General features: G+C 36.9%; 2 protein-coding genes across 2 annotated transcripts; one reads left to right on the forward strand and one right to left on the reverse strand.

Moving 5' to 3' along the window:
- Nucleotides 1-183: 183 nt before the first annotated feature.
- On the reverse strand, nt 184-17,119 carry alpha-Est9 (alpha-Esterase-9). Its single transcript, XM_002056391.4, has 5 exons — nt 16,972-17,119; nt 3,216-3,528; nt 3,001-3,151; nt 2,198-2,934; nt 184-1,520 (listed from the first exon to the last, which is right to left on the reverse strand). The coding sequence occupies exons 1-5, from the start codon at nt 17,013-17,015 to the stop codon at nt 1,056-1,058; spliced, it is 1,710 nt and encodes a 569-aa protein (XP_002056427.2). The 5' UTR covers nt 17,016-17,119; the 3' UTR covers nt 184-1,055.
- Mics1 (Mitochondrial morphology and cristae structure 1) lies at nt 10,265-11,875 on the forward strand. Its single transcript, XM_002056392.4, has one exon. It carries the CDS (start codon nt 10,370-10,372, stop codon nt 11,477-11,479), a length of 1,110 nt encoding a protein of 369 aa, XP_002056428.1. The 5' UTR covers nt 10,265-10,369; the 3' UTR covers nt 11,480-11,875.
- Nucleotides 17,120-20,212: the final 3,093 nt, after the last annotated feature.

Consider the following 20,212-nt stretch of genomic DNA (forward strand, 5'->3'; position numbering starts at 1 on the left):
TTATTTTGTTTTTAATTGGTTTGATTTTCTTATTAAAATATGGATTTTCAAATTTGATAGTTTCTTATTTGTGGCATCACAATATATTTGAAGCTTATAGAAAATTGAATTTATGGAGCTCGTCTTAGAATTCTTTATGTGGTATTTATACAAAAAAAAGATACCAATTCAAAAGACTTACGACTGTTTTTTTTTTTTTTTTTGTGCATTTCAAATAACATTTCAAGGTGTTTTTAGTCAACAGACACATTTAAATTCAAATTCAAGTCCTAAGTAAATATATATACATATATATAATTATATATATGTTACTCTATGTAAACAAGAATCATATTCCTAAATATGTAAAACTTGGACTGGTATATTGTATACTACAAAAACACAACAAATACATTTTCAAAAATTAGATTACTATAAAAGGTTTACATATTCAAAATCCTACGCAAGTCGGCATTAAAGCTAAACAAACGATTTATTATCCAAAAAAATTAATATTATAAAAAATATTTTATTTGGGTGAGTTGTTTAATATTCCAAAAATAATAAAATATTTATAAAAAATATTATTATATGGGTGAGTTGTTGTTGTTGTTTCTTTTTTTGTGCACGGAAGAGAATCGAACGCCATATAATACAAGAAAAATAATAGTGTCAGGGCGCTTTGACAGCCTTTTACATATATATAGGAAATATATGCTTGATATAAGTAGTTTATCTTTTGCGACTCATAAGGAACATTTTTCTTATGCACATTCATTGGTCGTACGGATCCATAACGCGTTATCAAAAGGTACTTCAGTTGCGACTTATATCATTCTCTAGAACTAAGCTCAATCATAATAATTAATCTCTGAATTTAACAGCTATCTGTAGATATTATAGACTGGGATCAAACTTGAACAGGCTTAAATAGAATTTCGTTCTTGGACAAACTTAACAGCACATATATAGATGGTTCATTCTAGACTTTAAAGCTACGCTTTGCATTGTTTTCAACATAAAGCTAATGCTAATGCTAAGTAGAGGCCCCCATTCCCCTTACAGCGCAGCCTTGTTCACAGCAGCTCGTCGCGCTTAAAGAAACTCTCCCAGACCATCAATTTGCGCAGCTCGGGCACATCGATTATCTTCAGATCGTCGGATATATTAAGGCACTTCAGCTGATGCTTCTCAACTGCACTGGCCGACACAGGCTCCCACAGTTCCGACTGCTCAGGATCATAATTGGGATTGCCATATGTGGCAAAGTGTGTCCACAAGCCGACCAAGCGTTCGATGCATTTGTATTCCCGCGTATGATTCTTGAGCTTGCGCGCTAGCGAATTGTAAAACAGATACGACAAATCATCACCGTGGCAGGTGCCACGCACCTTCTTGCCACAGCTGAGTATGCGCAGATGATTAAAGTGCTTCGAGTCGAAATCGAAGCGGTACAAATAGGTGGGTGCGCTCGACGCGTGCTCCAAGCGCGACAATACTGTGCGATAAATGGGGAACCAGAAGTACTCGTGTGAGACCATCTGGAAAGCAGAGAGAACGAGTTATAGATTAGTGAATGTGATTTCATCTCTTATTAAGATATTAACTTATTTTTTTATCTGCTTCTTAACAAAGAGGTGCTAATGAAACTTAATACAGTTAATAGGTTTTGCTACTGGAAATAATATATATCGAGAATAACCGGATAATATCATAATATTATATAGCTGACAAAGGCACTATGAGTTAAATTTTGTGATTTTTTTTAAGTAAGTAATCTTCTGTTTCTTAAAGACGTTCTCATCAAAAGCACCAAAAAAAATATTCTATTGCGTTTAATATTTTTTTGACTAAATCTTATCAATATTGTTACGACTTATCATGTAGCTCCGATTAGGGTGCTAAGTCGAAAAAAACGTCTTTCATTTTCAAGCTCTCATTATCAATTTTACCAAATTATAGTTTCTTTATCATTTCTAAATAAAATACACATCAAAAAGTCGTGGAAAAACGGTTTAAAAATGTGATTCTTCTATGCAAAATTCTGACCACACAAACTTCTATCTTCACAATCGATCACAAACTAGTTATTTGTTGAAAAAAAAAAAAACATAAAAAGCTATCTGTGATTTCTGATAAGATACTTTTTGAGATATAAGACTATAATTAATCTGAACCACTTCAACGATAACTGATATATTATCTACTCCCTACACACCTGCAGATACTCGTGAAGCGTGTCCAGACTGGGCGTCTTATCGCCGTAGTAGCACTGACGCAGCTGCTCGCCATAGTCCTTGCACAGTTCGCTATCCCGATCCAAGTTGAGCTCAATGGGCACCACGTAGCGGCAGTCACCGAGCTCGTTGAGACACTTGGGATTCGACTTGGTTTCGGAGTAGAGCAACAGACCCTCGTTGGAAACGCCGCCCAGGATGAGGGGTATACTGTTGCTCCAGGCAGTGCGCATCATTATGATGGGCTTGGTGGGCACCACGCAGTGGCTGGTTTCGTAGGGTTCGATGACAGGACCAAAGGAGAAGCCAATACGCTCCTTTTTCTCTTCGTCGATGCAGAGCTCGCCATTAGCCTTGATTATATCAGAGCCTTTGGCATTCTTCAAGAATTCCCATACCTCACGTTCCGTGGCCTCGCCCGTATAGCCCGCTTGCACAGCCAGCCGATAGGGCCAATTGCGCTGCGGCGTAACAGCCCAGGGCGAAAGGGTATTCCCCGACATGCAGATGGCCTTGTGGAAAAGGCCGCGCGTCTGCTCTGTTATCATCATGTAGTGCACTGAAGCGCTGCCCGCGCTATCACCAAAAATTGTAATATTATTCGAGTCACCGCCAAATCTCGAGCAGTTGGCCTTCACCCAGCGTAGAGCCAAGACCTGATCCTTGAGACCCGCATTGCCGGGCACATCAAACTCGGGATCCTCTAGGCACAAGAAGCCTAACGCAACAGAGAAATTATTTATTAGGTTTTATATATTTCATATAATTCAATTTGTATACACACCCAGTGGACCCAGGCGATAATTAATGGATATAACGACCACGTCCTCACGCAGCAAATAGTCTGGACTGTAGCATTCACGTGAGGCCTCGCCAAATTGAAAGCCGCCGCCATAGATCCAGACCATGACAGGCATTGGTTTATTGGGATATAACTGTGCGATACAAATAATAAATATTATTGTAAACAGATGAGTTTTTCGCTTATTTTTCACTTACATTCTTGGTATACACATTGAGATAGAGACAGTCCTCGGAACCATCTGTCATCTCGAATACAAAATGCTTCTGAAGCGGCTTTGGACCCTGGGAAGTGCAACTTTTGACCTCAGTCCATATTTCTGGTGGTTGTGGCGCCCTATAGCGCAGCTCCCCGACGGGTGGCTTGGCAAAGGGTATACGCTCGAAACTGAAATACGATTGGCCATAGATGGACTTGCGTTTGACCCCCTTAATAGGGCCATAGGTGGTGCTGACGACAGTCTTTTCGCTGGTACGATAACGACGTTGTTGCACCTTGAAGTCGACCATTCTGCAAAGCGAGGGTGAAAGTCAAGAGAAGCTTAGTATGAGAAATTTGCAATTAACAATTTATATTGGGATTAAGCTGAGCACAGTTAAAGTTCTTATGAAACTCTCAACTTACACAATATGGTAAAGATTGATTATTTGGAAACTCTTGATTTACTCTTGATTACGAAAATCCTGACTACAACCTTCGGTAAGGCAAGTCATATAATTGAGCACTTTATTTACAGGGTACGATTATGCAGCACTTTAACTCTTAAGTCTATAAGCTTTACATCAAGTGAAATTCAAGATTCAGTTAAACTTTCTATTTAGAGGCTATATTTTGTGCATAGCCTTGCAACCATAAGAATGAAACTCTGAATAATTCCGAGATTTATTCAAATTCCCATTTAATAAACAGGGTATATATCTTTTTTTTTAAGTGTAGTCTTTCCTGTTGTACTTTAGCCCTAAGAATTTAAAGCGTTTGCCATTAATCAGTCAAAATGAACGATGTGATTTCCGGTATCAATGCTTTTATTGATGGGCCGTCTTTCCCTTGTTCAGCTAATGCATATATGTATATGAATAGACACGGCCAGTGATAAAGCCAATTCCTTATCAGCACCTCGTTGCGAGCCAGGTGTTTGCCATTTATCAGCCGCAGCCCCAAGAATTGAGACGCGTCGCGCGACTCTTAAGAAGCGACAAAAGAAATTGTGTTTCCGTTTGCTTGTTTATAAATCTTGTTCTTCTTTTGTTTAAATTTGTACGTCTTACTAAAACAAATTGTTGCTACTTTGTATTTGACGATAAAAAAATATAGGTAGCACGATATTTATCCAAACTCTTTTGGTTTGATTCAGATAAAAAGCATTAAATACAATAGATTTCTGTCCATTGAAATTAATGTGAATAGTTTGTATGGCCAACTAGTTATAATAACAAAATGTACACTAAATCTTAAATTAGTGGAATGTTAAAAAACGGTTTCATTAAAAAAGTCTGGCAATGCAGTTATACTAAAATATTAGCGACAAAATTTGTTTTTCAATATATACCATATTTTATTATTTATTTATTACTTCAAGTAGCCATAAAAAGGTTACTTTGTGAAACAGTCTGGGAATGTAGGTTTGTTTAAATATTGACAATTCAAATGTTTCTGCCTTTTTTTATTGGGCTTAAGGTAGCAATAAAAATGTTATATTTAACAATGTCTGGGTATGCGGTCATATTAAAATATTATAAAAAAAATATGGTTTTAAATATTTTCAAAAATATTTAATTTCTCATTTAAGAAAGTTTAACATTTTTTATGGGAAACCCTTGATATTCTTATTAATAGATTGCAAATCATGAGATCAAACCACCATTCGTTTTTTTTTTTATTGTATACCATCATGTGTAAATATAATTAAGTAAAATAAAAATCATAGAGAAAGGTAAACATTTGCCTGTTGCAGTTATGTGAGGATAGTGAAATTCGCAAATGCAAATATCTTGGAAACCGCAATTATTGCCGTACAAGAGCCTACTTTTCGAGCGATAGTTCCTATATGATTGCAGCTATATTATATAGTTGTCTGATGTTGAAAAGAATTTGCATACATACGAGTAGCATAGTGAAACTAATAAATGCCGAGTTTACTCACGATATTTTGGTAAATACAACAGTTTTTTATACAGAAACCTAATTCGCGACCGATCGTACCTAAGACTAAGCGACTAGCTCGCATAAAAGCAATAAGGATGTTGATGCTGATCTGGAATATATGTAACACATTTCATGACAAAACTACAAGGTTATAAAATGATCAATGGACAGTATAGACAATATTTGAAAATAGTTGACAATATTTTCACCTCTTAAAATATGTATCTAAATATTTACACCAAATACTATAATATTTACGCTGTCGCAAGAATCAATCTGTTAATTATAGATTTCAAGGCTATCGCATAAATGCGCATTAAAAAATATATTTGAAAACACTTCCATTTACAATGTGGCATTGTATTTGCTTTCTCTCGATTCCTTCGGTCTGACCGACAAGCCTCTGGCTTAGAATAAGTATCTAATGTGTTCACCTCACCTGTCTATTCTAAATAAAATATGTGTAGACATGGGACTTGACAATTTTGATTGCGTTTGGCCATCAAATGAAACGTGCAAATCTTAAGTATTCAGCGCTATAAGGCAACAAAAACATACGCAGGTTTCTTGCTGTTGTTCCCTCGTGATATTTTATTTTATTCCGTTTTTTTTTTTGTCCATTTCAGCAAAAGCGGCAAAAATATGTCATATTTATGCTTATTAATAGCCCGACGAGCTGTTGTATATTTTTTTGGTGAGCTATTCATTTCGGCTATCATATATGGCAATGCTTCTGAGTATTTGACTATCGCAGCGTTAGCCCTGAACTTTGCCATAGAAATATTGGGTGAAAAGCCAGTCGAACGATTCAGCGAATGCCCAGCAGCGTCCCATAAAAAGAAAGGTCAATATCTAAAATGTTCATGACGGGATACGTGTCATAAAAAAAGTACAAAAAAATGTCTAATGTCGACATTGCGTGTGTCAAAGCCATTTCGCTTTAGGCCATACGGCAAAGAGGGACACACCTAAATTGGGATATTTCGGAGCCATAAATTTGTGCGTTTTACAAATTGTTATGAGCAGCTAATCAAATGCAGCCAATTCTACGCTCGTTTCAGCCAATTTTAATGTACCCAAAGGGGACATGATCTATGTGCAAAATGTTCGTTTCATTCAATTAAAATTTCGCCTTGGATTTACGTGTTCTAGAGCTTTGCGTACGAAAATAAAATTTCCAAATAAGTAAAAATAAACAAAGTCTTGTTGCTCTTTCTCTGACGACAGCGAAGAAAAATAAAAAACAACAGGCAATTAAAAGGCAAATAAGCAAAAGCCATCGAATGGACCGTCAGACAAGTGGATGACCAGTTCATATACGAATATTTGTTTGTAAGTGCAACATTTGTGATTTCTGCTATTCTTGCATTCCTTTGGCTCATATATACACTCAAAATCAGTTTATTTATATTTTATTATATTTATTTATTTATTAATGGTCGACAAAACGAGTGTCTTCCTCATTATTCAACAGGTTGTACAATATAAGTATATTCTAAAAGCCTAGTTAAAGGATACAATTTTCTAAATAGCATCACCGACCGATGGAGGTGTTTTATTTGCCAGTCCGGCCAGCTGTGCCCCTTTTCACAGCTAATTTTGTCAGTGACGCTATTAGAGCCTACATCTAAGCAGAAGGTTGTAAGTAGGAAAAAAGTGATCTCAAGTGAAATTAAAAATAATCTTAATTTGCTAAATTAATAAAGAAAATACAATAAATAGGAAAAAAGAAAGTAAGAAAATTGTTAATAAAGTAAAGCAATGTAAGTTAGATAAAGAGTGTTAAGTGGATAGGACAAAGAGAAAAGTATTGGGAAATCACCGACACGGTGGGGGAAAATTTTTCAGCCTGTCCGGCTAGCTATGCCCCTGCTCATAGCTGGGAATGGTCAGCGACTTCCCGAAGGTATCCTGAAAGCAACGATTTTATTAGGGGTAGAGACAGTTCGGTAGAGAAAACGTGATGCAAACTATTATAATTTTTACATAGCACGCGAAAAGAATTGTGCATAGCGTAATCAGTTGTGCACGTAGATAGTAATAAGGGGCGATAATTTCTGGTTGGTCTAGCCGGAACAGAGAATTGAAGACGCCCTAGCAGAAAAGGAGAATCAATGTCGCCAATAATCAACTTATGTAGAAGGACAACACCGAGAATTGTCCTACGGTTGATTAACGACGGAAGGTTGAGAAGAAGCAGTCTGCTGGAGTAGGACGGCAACCGAAGATTAGGGTCCCAATTTAAACCTCGTAAGGCAAAAAGCAGAAATTGCTTCTGAACAGATTCAATACGATCCTGGCTGTTGATATACTGTGGAGACCAGATGCAAGAGCAGTATTCAAGGATAGGGCGAACAAGAGAGATGTACAGAAGTTTTGTTATAAAAGGATCGTTAAACTCTTTAGACCATCGTTTAATGAATCCAAGTACACCTTTTGCCTCATTAACAATGGTATCTATATGAAGATTGAAACAGAGTTTAGAATCAAAAATAACGCCTAGATCCTTAGCTGTTAGTATACGTTGCAAAGGGATATTGTCGATTGTATAACTAACAAGATAAGGTGTAGTACGATTAAAAGTCATAAACATACACTTTGAACAATTTAGATGCAATTGATTGGCCGAACACCAAAGTTGCATAGCGTTCAAATCGTCTTGTAGACGAGAATGATGTAGGGGGTTAGTGTATGATAGAAAAAGTTTGACATCGTCCGCATACATGAGTACACGGGCATGTGATATAACAGAAGGAAGATCATTTATAAAAAGTGTAAAGAGTAAAGGTCCAAGATGACTACCTTGAGGAACACCAGAAGTAACGTGAACCCTTTTAGAGGTAGTCAACCTCAGTATTACTCTTTGGGTCCTACCTTTTAAATAAGAATTAATCCAAAGTAAAAGGGACAGAGGGAAACCTATTCGGTCAAGTTTAAAAAGTAAAATGTCATGGTGCACAGAGTCAAACGCCTTGCTGAAGTCAGTGTAAATGACATCAGTTTGCATTTTCGAAAGGAAAGCATCATTTACCAAGGAAGTAAACTCAAGCAGATTGGTCGTAGTTGACCGATTCTTTACGAATCCATGTTGAACAGGGGAAACAACTGATTTGCAGAAATGCTGCAAATTCGAAGTGATTATTTTTTCAAATAATTTAGGAATAGCAGACAGTTTTGCAATGCCCCTGTAATTTTGTATATCAGACTTCCCACCTTTCTTGTGAAGAGGAATGATATAAGATTCTTTCCAAAGAGATGGAAAGACAGAAGTTTCAAGGGATAGATTAAAAAGCTTTAGCAATGGATAGAAAAGGGAAGAACTGCACTCCTTGAGTAGACAACTAGGAATATTGTCCGGCCCAGGAGAGTAAGAAGATTTTAGAGAGTTTATAGCTAATAGGAGAGAGGAGTGTGAAATAATGGGGGGAGGTATAGAACTAGCGGAGGAAATAGTATAAGGGTAAGAATTAGTATTAGGACAGACTGAAGAGTAAGTTGATTGGAAAAAATTAGCAAAGAGGTTAGCAGAATCAGTGTCATTGCTAGCTTTATCCATCCCAAGAAAAAAAGAAGATGGCAAAGTTGAAGACTTACGCTTCAAGTTTACAAAATTATAAAACTGTCTCGGATTTCGGGCGAATTGCCTTTTACAACGAATTAGATAATTCTCATAGCATTGAGAATTAAGAAGAAAAAAGTTCGACTTGGCTATGGAATATTTAGCCAAGTCTGTACACGAACCAGACTTTTTAAACTTTTTAAAATATTTGGATTTTACATTTTTTAGATGTGATAATCTGGGAGTAAACCAGGGTGGTTTTGAAAAAGTAGTCGAAGGAATTGACTTAGGAATACACACATCTAAGAGGGAGTTTAGGGTGATATAAAAAGAATTAATGGCTGTATTCATATCAACTGAGTCATATAAGAAAGACCAATCGGTTGAATAAATAAGCTGATTCAGCAAGGAATAATTTCCTTTGCGAAAGCAATAGCGGGGCTTATTGGCTGATGAGCACGAAATGGAAGGATTACAATTTAGCATTGCAATCTCTAAAGTTGGATGATAGACATCCTCAGGAAGAGATAAAGGAGGTGACCTAGACACATTAGAAATAAGGTAGTCGTTAACAAATACAAGGTCAAGTGTTCTATTCATATGATTAGAAATTGAATTGATTTGAAACAACGAAAGATCAAGCATGCAGTCTAAAAAATCGTGCTGTGTATCACATAATTGCTGACATTTGCCAAACAATTGAAGGTATTTCAGATTAGGTTAACTGAAAATTGTGTGCAGCCCTTTATGAGATTGTCGCATAATGAGTGACAAATATGATATATGTATGTATATTTTGGTGCGTATCTTAAGTGAATGTAGAATTTGTATTTTTCTTTTTAGTGCAAACTGAAAATACAACTATTAATAAAGTTAATTTATACATACATACATACATATTTATTATAATAGCTTTTTTACTTTATAACCTTCCGACCCCATAAAGTATATATATTCTAGATTAGCATCAATAGCTATATCCGTCTGTCCGTCTGTTTCTATGCGAACTAATCTCTTTGTCTTAGAGCTATCTTTTGAATCTTTGCATAAGTCTGAAAAGTAGGTATTGGTATGGAGACCTTTTTCATATAAACATTGACAAAATTTGGGATATATTAGCTTATAGCCATGAAACTCGTATATATACAAGACAGCATCGTTCCACTATAAGGTATAGCTGCCATAGGTAAGATAAAGATTGTTATAGGGCAAAATATTCTGTTATCCAAGATATTTTCATCAAACTCAGCAATTAAGAGGTTTACTGCAAATGGGTATAAAATCTTACTTTTTCGATATTTTAAATTTACTCAGTTTCAAAAGAACATAAATAAAAACTAAACTATATTTTCTGAGTATTAAGCACAAAAATCTAAAGTTGAAATGTATTTATATTATATATATTAATACTTAGATATGTGCATATATATATATGTATATTTATTAACTTTTTTTATTCTTTTTTTTTTTTTTTCCACAACAGATTTGAGCATTGCAACCATTTATCACATTTGACTCTCTCTTCCAAACAAATATGTTAAACAATTTTCGACAACCGGCCAATAGGCACATTGTGATTTAAATCCAAAACATCAATTCATTGAAATTCCTTAATCGAACAATATCCATATTCAAAATCCTACAGAAATGCTTTTGGCACGTTTGGCGCATGTCCTGCCAGCGCGTACGACACGGCTGCTATGCAAGGCACCCATCAACGGCGGCCAAGGACTTTGGAAGTCAACGCTGCAGGCGCCCAGATGCAGACCCGACCTAATGCAAGTTGCGGCGCCCAAGCAGCACAAATCGCTGCTGTTACCAAAGCGTCCGAATATGAGGCGTAACTTTTCCGAGGAGCCGGAGAATCGCAATCGATCCCACTTGGACCAGCGCACAAAGGCACCCACGCTCAAGGAACGCATGATGGGTCCGCCCAGCGAGAACGCCTACTCCATGGGAAAGGGCGCAGCGGCAGGCGCGGCACTCATGGGTCTCGTCGGGCTCTGCTATTACGGCCTGGGTCTGGCCAATCAGCCGAGCATCTACGATCACTCGGTCATGTGGCCGCAGTACGTAAGGGATCGCATTCACGCCACCTACGCATACTTTGGCGCCTCCTGTGCCGTCACTGCGGCATCGGCAGCCACTGTCTTTCAATCGGAGCAGCTGTTACAACTGATCATGCGCAGCGGCTGGATGGCTACCCTGGTGACGATGGGTCTGGTCATGGGCACGGGCGCATTGACGCAAGCGCTGGAATATGAGCCGGGCCTGGGCATGAAGCAATTGGCCTGGGCATTGCATTGCGCTGTCATGGGAGCTGTTGTGGCGCCCATGTGCTTTCTGGGCGGTCCGTTATTGGTGCGGGCTCTGCTCTATACGGGCGGCATTGTGGGCGCTCTCTCCACGGTGGCCGCATGTGCGCCCAGCGACAGATTCCTGCATATTGGTGGCCCCTTGGCCATTGGGCTGGGCGTCATATTTGCCTCATCGCTGGCATCCATGTGGCTGCCGCCGACAACAGCTCTCGGCGCCGGCCTGGCCTCTATATCTCTATACGGCGGCCTGATTCTGTTTAGCGCCTTCTTGCTTCATGACACGCAGCGCATTGTTAAGGCAGCTGAGATGTATCCGGAGCACGGATATGTCCGCTACGATCCAATCAACAATGCACTAGCCATTTATATGGACGCCCTGAATATATTTATACGCATTGCCATCATTTTATCCCAAGGAGAACAGCGCAAAAAGAAGTAATTAAGTAGGGCAAGGCGAGGACAACAGGAGGCAGATATTCAAAATTGCTTTGGTATATTATTTTATTCTGGTTGCAGTTTCTTTCAAAATTGTGCAAAAAATCGATTTAAAGTACACATGGAAATTCGGAATTGTTTTAAGTGGGATTTACTACTTGTAGTTGGAAGGACTAGTAGCATTGGATTAATCAAAATCAAGTTTAGTTATTTTAAAGAAGCAATTAAACGCTGTAAACAATATTTATTGTATTTGACTTAAAACTTATGTACAACAATTTTAAAGTAGAACAAGCCTGAAAACACAATTAAAGCCGTACGCGTGTAAAGCCCACTCAATTAACATAAAAAGTCTTAAAGCTCCACGAGTACACGCAAATAAATTCAATGAAATCTTAAAGCTCGACTTTGCTAACTGTGAAGAGTTTTCTATAGTACTTGGACTTAATTGTCACTTTAAACTGATCTCACTGAATCATTAAAAAGTTCAAGTGCACATTAAGTTGCCGTGGCTCACGCTCACTCAAAGCAGTTGCTTTCATTGTTAATTTTGCTGCCATGCTTAAGTGAGTAATTTCAGCTTGTGTCATTGAACCACATTGAGCCTGAACAACACAGACAATAGCACCTTTGCTCGCTAGTTCTATCAGCAACTACTTATAACAAATAAAATCATTGTAATCTGTCGCACTCTCTATCTCTGACTTTCTCACTGTCTGGCCCCTAGTGATAAGCGCCGTCATGCTACAGAATATGTCGTAATAATTGCATTAATTTTCTATTAACTGACGAGTCAGTCGGCTGTCTGGCCACATCCATTCATCAGCCCCCCGCGCGCCACAATTATCAGGCATGTGCGCGGACAAGCTAAACAGCAAAAGACAAACTCGTCAAATGCCGAGTCCCATTAAAAATCATATTAGAATCATCACAACAAAAAATCAGACCGGCAAAATTTCTATAAAAAACGAAAAAGGAAACGTACATCAGCGCAGTCACATAATTTCCGAAACAAAAAATAAACTCTGGACGCTATTTGTTTAGTTTTTAGCTGGTGTCCATTCTGCTGGCTATAAACGCATATGTCAGCGGCAGGTCCTGTTGACCTTGACACGCAAAGCAGCCAAGGCGAAAGTTTACACGCGCGAGCTTTTTTCGCCTGCCGCTGCTTATGAATGAATCGCAGGCGCACAACCCCTGCTGCTCCTACGGAATGAAAGCTCGCAAGTGGCGCAAGGATAAAACACAAGGTAAGCGTTACTTGCTGGCTTGCTTTTTTTCAACTCTGATGTCAGCCGGGTCAAGGAATGTTTACCGCGTCGAGTGCTTAAATATTTAGTATATGACTAACTGCAATTTGAAAAGTAGCTCTAAACGCATCACGGCACTTGCTTAAACAATATTGAGGACAAAGGTTTAATTGAATTTCCGTGTTCTTTTATTTTATTTAATATAATTTTGTATAATCCAATTAACGTAGAAAAGTAGCCGCAGTTCAAATATAGCTAGCGAAACAAATAGCTACAATTAAGCTTACATAAATGCAATACAATTTTGCGGCTGAGTGTAATTGATCTGCGCTTTGCAAATGTTATTTTAAATATAAATTTTATACATATATTATAAGCCCTAAGGCAAGCTACTTAAATTAAAATCCAATTTTGATATCAAATATTGAGACAATTATTTAATTTCTTTAATTGTGTTTGCTTAATGTTTGCTGTTGATTCAGTTATTAGAATATTAAATAAATCAAAATAATTGCAATTTGATATTGTTTTGCTTTTATTAATCAATTAAATATTTTAAAATGCAATTTAAATAAAAAGTTCTTAGTTCTTAAAAGTTCCTCACGTGTTTGCCATAGAAATATCTTCTTGAATATACGCATATATACACACACATATATATATACATTTCAATAGAAAATACAAATACATAATAAACCTATATAAAATGCTGCTGCTGCTGTGGCAACTACTTTTTTGTTCGCCATAAAAGACTCACAGAAAAAGAGGCATACAAAACGCGACGAAATTAAATGAAATTGACGAGCTCACAGATACATATGCATACACAGATACAGATGTATAAATATGTGTGCGCTAGTGTATGCGGTTGAGTAGTGTGGGCGACCAGCTCGAGCTGAACAAGAGCGACAAATGCACGCAAAGTGTTGCTGCGGAACGCAACACGCGTCGTATGAGCAATGTCGAATAGCTCCCGAAAAGCGAAAAGACAACACATCATATATTTGGCACGCAGCGCAAATATGAGGAAATTTGTGTTTATTTAGAATGAATAAAATCAAAAAACTAAAAACACAAAAAGATACTGAAACAATAAAATTAGCAAAGAGACGCGCACAGTGGAATGCTTTTGCATTGCATCAAATTTTGTTTGACTAAGGCACATTTTGAGCAGTTTAATTGCTGAGCTGCCAAATGTTTAATTCAATTTGGTCAAATGCCACACGTGTGCTGAGAATCGTGTGAGAAAGGCAACAAAGCTGAAGGTTAATAGGCGTAAGAGATGTATAAGATAAATATATATATGTTTTATTCAATTATGAGAACAATTGATCAAATTAGACAATGGGCACAAGCTTAATATACATCAATATTTCGCACAAAATAAATTGACAGTTTGAAGTTTTACTGCTAAAATGTATTTTTTAAATGCTTTATGAATATAAATGACGAGTGGGTTGCCCGGTTACCCGGCTCAAATGCCATGGAATAAATCACAGCCAAACAATAGATATGTAAATTTTTTAGCGAAATAAAATACGACTGGCCGCAAGTTGTATCAAAATGTTGCACATGGCCACAAAGTAAAAACGTGAAAAAAATGGCATAATTAATAAATCAATTTAAATATTTTGCTAACAATTTCTCCCAACCAAATACAGCTTATTAGAAATGAAACAATCAAATAAAAATGTTATTAAAATAAAAATTAATAAATGTTCTCTATATATATTTCGCTATAAGAACTATTCAAATTGAAAGTGGCAATTACATGATTTCTATCAATAAAACAGTTTATTGTAATATCATTGAAATCGACTATGTAAAGTACTTTCGTCAACAACAATACCAATTAACTAGAAAGAGCTGCTGCTGCCAAAACTCTTTGGGAATTCCAAGCAAATTAAGCTTTAATTAAAGCTTCATAAAAAGTACAAAAGTGAGTTACAAATTGACGAGCTTTTTTGGTTCACTCTATTGGTACAAAAATAGTTTGATGATTTCAAGAAAAAAGAGTAAGCTCAATTCAAGTTCTGTGAGCTTTTGTGAGTCCCCTCCAGAAATAAGCAATTATTAATTAGTCCCAAGCCTACTACAGTTATGTGTACGCACCTTAGGGCATACAGTGTGGCTTCACATTGTAGAACTCCTGGGAATAAGAGCTGCATAGCACAAAACAAGTTATGTTTCGTCTTTAATAGATCTTACGGGTTATATAGCTCTCCAAGCTAGAACTTGCTCGTCTGCCCATTTCATGTAGGCAGCAATATTATCAAATTAGTTGCTTTTATGGTTTGGCAAGCAAACCTGTTGCTCTGCTGCTGATCTCATGGCACAATCTCCTTGTCCGTTCTCTCAAACATTTCGCTATGACACAAATGACTCAGCTTGGGTTTTTGTACAATACACAAAATTTACATAAATAGGTTGCTGTTTCCAAAAGTTTTCTCATACCCTGTACTCAAGGAAAGGGGTTGATGGGGGTACAATTATATTGGTGGGATATCTAAATAGGAGGTATGTACATCTATTGTTAACATAAACAGACTCAAAAGCAAACTATATTTAAATTATATATTATCAAATTATCCACAACGATAACGATAACGAAATGATCGACTATTGATGTCCCATTTATAATAAGAGACAGTTTTTCGATTTTGGCATTAAGAGCAAAACATTTTATAATAATCGAAAAATAAACAATGAAGTTATTAAATCATATCTTTCCTATTTGTTGAAACTACGTTCCAACAGGTCGCAGCTGAGTACAGGGTATCTGCTTGTCCAGCACGCTCAATTAGATCACACTCGTTTTGTTTTTTTAATGTCACAGCCGCGGGACGCTTTGAGAGCCGTTCTCTACCTAATTATTTGCGTAGTTTAAGTGCCGGCAGAGACAGACAGAGAAAAAAGGCCAACAAAATGACAATGGGCCCCTCTAATGACACTGTCCGCTTGGCGCTGTCATTCGCCGTGCTTATGTTTACTCGTTATGCCGACAAATTACAGAGTGCCCGGGAATCAATGGAATGGGGCGACCCGTGCGTAGAGCATGGCGCACAATATGGACAGAAGTTAACATGAGTTGTCAGAAAATTGTAGGTCCTGGCGTCAACATATTGCCGTTAAGGTCTGACACACAATGTAATTCATTTGCTCAGGATAGCGACGTGTGCTTGGTCCTTAGTCGCCAAAGGACTTGGGGGCAAACAACGCACAAATTGCTGCAATTTGCTTTAAAAATTCATTTAATTAACAAACGCCCGCGCAGACACAAGCGCTTTTGTTTGCTATATAAATATTTTATCACCGGGATTTGCTCGAGTTATATTTGCCTCGCTTATCTGGGCAAATATATGTCTATATATACTATATACGTCGCTACCTACAAGTTGATAGATGTATACATAAATATATAAGTGCTTTCATTAAGCTGATTTCTCTTGACATTTTATTAAAACTAAACTTAATATGCATATATTATATATCTTGTTCGCCTTAATTTTGTAGGAAGTTTTTTAATACCCTGTAATATGCAGAAGGGGTTTACGCGGTTGCACTAATATTGAGCATAGCATGAAAAAGTTTGTTTATGATATTTATCCCGGCAAGCTCTGAGTCCATGAGAGCTACGGACTACGAGATATAACTTTATAGCCAGTTTTTAAGAAGTATCGTGAATCCTGGCAAATTTCAGATAAAAAACAATTCTTATTTAGACTTCAACATTATCTATCAGCAACAACGTAATATATCGATTTTTTTAATATTTTTGTTGTTAACTCTTTATTTTCCTAAGCTACATACTGTGTATAGGGTAACTATTTAACAAGCAACATTGTCATGTGCACTCCCACACTCTGAAACTATATATTATACATTATCCATATGTAAAATATTATTGTTTCTTATAGATGACACAATTCGCTGATGTCATTCAACTGGCTGTAAAAGGCAACCATAGTTAAACAGTTTAGGTGCATTAAAGTCTATAAATTACGTCAAGTACTAGACATTAATTAAATGCCAAAACAAACTAGCTGAGACTATGGATTTAATGATCTGAACAAACTGAATCAGTTCGACTTTAATCAGCTGCTGAGCAATATGCAATTCAAATAAATCGTTGGAAACTGTACATGATTTTTTCGCAGGGTTAATTTCGCTTTAATTTATTATTATTAATATATTTAACTATATACATATACACTTAGGGCTTATAGGGCTTTATTGTCGTGCTTACTTGAGTCCAATTTTGATTTGATCAAATGCAGCCATGGAAGACATTTTGTTGTGTATTTTTTGTTGTAGTTGTTGCGACGTTGTCGAATGTAATTTTTTTTTTTTTTTTGTTTTTCTTGCTTTTCAAATATATATATATATATATATATATATTTTATATAAAATCAATAAATCCTTTTTTTACTAAATTTATGTTTCAATTTCACCATAAAAATGATTGTTATCAAAAAGATTTGTTTTATTTGTTTGGTTTGCTTGTTTTTGTTAGGTCCTTTGCCAGCTGTTGACTTGACCTTGTGCCTGATTGCCAAAAAAAAAAAGAACGAGATAGGCTGCTGCAGCAACAGCTATTATACTGATAAGCAGCTTTCGGCTGGCACGTCCTGCGCAGCTATAAACACACGCGCACAAGCACACGCAGGATATTGTCACTGCGAAAAAAGCACACACACGCACACGCCGAATCTTCTGATTATCACATAACTTTTGCTTTCAAGCGAAATAAAAACCACACGAATACTGTTGTTGTTATTTTTGGTGTTGTTGTCGTTGTTGTTGCCGGACAGCGTGAATTTAAATAAATTCTATTATAGTTTAGTTTATATTATATTATTGTTGCTTTTGCTGCTGTTGTGGCTATTGTTGTTCTAGTTGATATTGTATTAGCTAGCTGTTGCTTCTATTTAGCCTCTTTAGTTACACTTTGTGCTACGTCCGTTTGGCTTGAAGGCAGCTCATCAACTGTTTTGCAAGCACACGACGGTAAAGCCCCACGCCAAAGTTCTAAGCACAAGGCACATGCGAAAGCTCTCCGTCGAGCATAAAGAGTGCGCGAAACAAGCTGCTGCTGGCTTGTTTGCTGTTGTTGTTGCTATGTGTGCTTATGCTTCTTCTTGATTTTCTCAGTGGCTGTTCTTGTTGTTATGCGTAGACGCTTTGGTGCTTTTAGGCGAACTAAAAGCCATGCTGTAATCCATATATAGGCAAAGAGACTCAGCGAATGAGAGATAGAGAGAGAGAGAGAGTGAGAGAGAGAGAGAGAGAAATAGCGCGCCAAAAGTGGACTACATGCATGGTATAATCAGTGCAATCAACGTTCGGGACTTCCCCATTGAGTATAAAGCACTTAGAGATGCATTTTCTCTCACGAGCTCTCATCTCCTCTGGTAATCCTATCACAACAGATGGTGCATAGGCTTACAGCTCCATATGGCAAAGGTAATAAACTATTGAATAGTTTATGATTCACTATCACGCTATTGTTAAGCCTCAATCAATGCGCCTTATTGTACTTGCCTTATCAGTACTGATAAATGTTAATGAGTATTTTTTTCTTGTATATGCATACGTCAAGTGATCCAAAAAATGATTTCGCAAACTGTGATTTCGCTTGTTTGCTGACACGCATTGTAATTTTCTGAAAAAAAATCATAAAAAAGTACATTTGTACATGTATAAATCATATCGATAAGGCGAAGTTTGCTAATGTGGGCGTCAGTTATTCCGGGCGTGAATGAATCATGGCTTTTACAGGGAATACCAGTCGCGGGTACTTGAAATGCTTTAGGGCAAAGTTCGTATTTATAAGGCATAATTATATGATTTTATAGGTCTACCTTGCCATGACATGCCTGAAATTCAACTTTATATCTTATCTAAGGCTTTTCTGTTGAACAAAAATCATATTTATTTTGCCGTTGCAAAGATATTCAATATATGTTGTCTAACCTGAAAAGTAGTTTATTATTTGGTAAAAATGAAGTCATGAATATTATGACTGTGCTTTTTATGCTTGCTATGGAGCTGCACGCGCCGCAAGCTTTTTGCGCAATGTAAACAAAAAGAGTGTGCACACACACACACACGAATAAGGATTTAACAGCTGACTGAGAGACTAGGGCATGAGCTCCTGTTGCTGTTGTTGCCACACGCGAACTTTTACCACGCTTAAAGCTTCCGCTATAGCTTTCGCTGTGTTGCGCTTTTGAACGTATTCATTTTCAAAATGGGGTCAGCCAATTGCTCGGACCAAGCAATTAGAGGTAGTTATGGCCAGTTGCCGTTAGTAAACGTTACTTAGTGGGCTGCACGCAACTGAGGAACACGCTTAATCGCAAAGTCTCTCCATATATTGTTTTCGCACGCAATGCGCGCGCTCTGCCTCAAATCAAAGTTGATTAAACTTAATAAAAGTAATTTTATTTCGTCAGCCCCTTCTGCCACCCCTAGCTGCCGCTCACATTATTCTTATACATTTAAACGATAACTGTCTGACCTTGAGCAAAACTCACCGCAAAAATAAAAAACCGCCGGCTGCTTTCAACATAAACTCTCGTGACTTATGCTGTCATATGTTTTGCAGCTGTCGCTCTCGGAGCTTTTACAAGAGCGGAGCAAAACTTGATCAAGCGCTGTCACATTCATTGGTGCGCTCTCACGCTCTCCCGCTCACTTGCCTGCTCTCTCTTAACGATCTCGTGCTCAGCACTTTTGGCACGTTTTTTTATTTTGTATTATTATTGCGTTTAATTCATTTAAATCAATTGAAAATTTGCTTCTATTTCTGGCTTTAGTTTGCACATTGTTGAGTTCTAAATTATTTTGATTAATTAAATTAAGCTCTTCATTTGCTTCGCTGTGCTTGTTATAAATTGCGTTTGAGTTTTATTTTATTGCCTTTTTTCTTAACTGATCTATGCCATATGTTTATGCATCACAGATCCAAATTCCCATTTCTTTGAATTTCTTTATCCCGACCAAATGGCTTTTATGGTTTTGTGTACAGAATTGAATGAAAACTTTTTGTTCAATTATATGAACTTTGCACTTTGTCCGCCAAATAAACGATTTTTTTTCACATACTCTTAACTAGAATGGAAATATTATTTTTAGTTGATTTGATTCAGTTGAAATTCAAATTCAAAATAAATTAAAAGCAAAATTTTATTCATTTATGCATAGAAATGATTGAGTTAAACCTTATTGAATTCAATAGTTCGCTTTCTAAATAATCTGATATAAATGGAGACAAATTCATTCCCATGAAATTAGCTTTTCAGCAGAGCTTGGTAGATATTCGTAGCTATAAACCTTACAGGATATCCTTCAACTTATTATAAACCAACTGAGCAATAACCATTTTTATGAATGAGTCGTCTTGATGTATTTGTAGGGCGATTCGAAGACTAAACAAATTCATTTTTAAATATCAAGACAATCATTTAATAAAAAACGTTTAGTAA

The sequence above is a fragment of the Drosophila virilis genome, chromosome 2 (genome assembly GCF_030788295.1).
Source record: "Drosophila virilis strain 15010-1051.87 chromosome 2, Dvir_AGI_RSII-ME, whole genome shotgun sequence".
Lineage (NCBI taxonomy): Eukaryota > Metazoa > Arthropoda > Insecta > Diptera > Drosophilidae > Drosophila > Drosophila virilis.

Coding starts and splice junctions, on each gene's coding strand:
- alpha-Est9 (XM_002056391.4), bottom strand. CDS start 17,015: ATGTCTTCCATGGCTGCATTTGATCAAATCAAAATTGGACTCAA. Junction 3,152..3,215: donor TCAATGTGTATACCAAGAAT/GTAAGTGAAAAA, acceptor TGTATCGCACAG/TTATATCCCAATAAACCAAT. Junction 1,521..2,197: donor CGCTTCACGAGTATCTGCAG/GTGTGTAGGGAG, acceptor TCTGCTTTCCAG/ATGGTCTCACACGAGTACTT.
- Mics1 (XM_002056392.4), top strand. CDS start 10,370: ATGCTTTTGGCACGTTTGGCGCATGTCCTGCCAGCGCGTACGACACGG.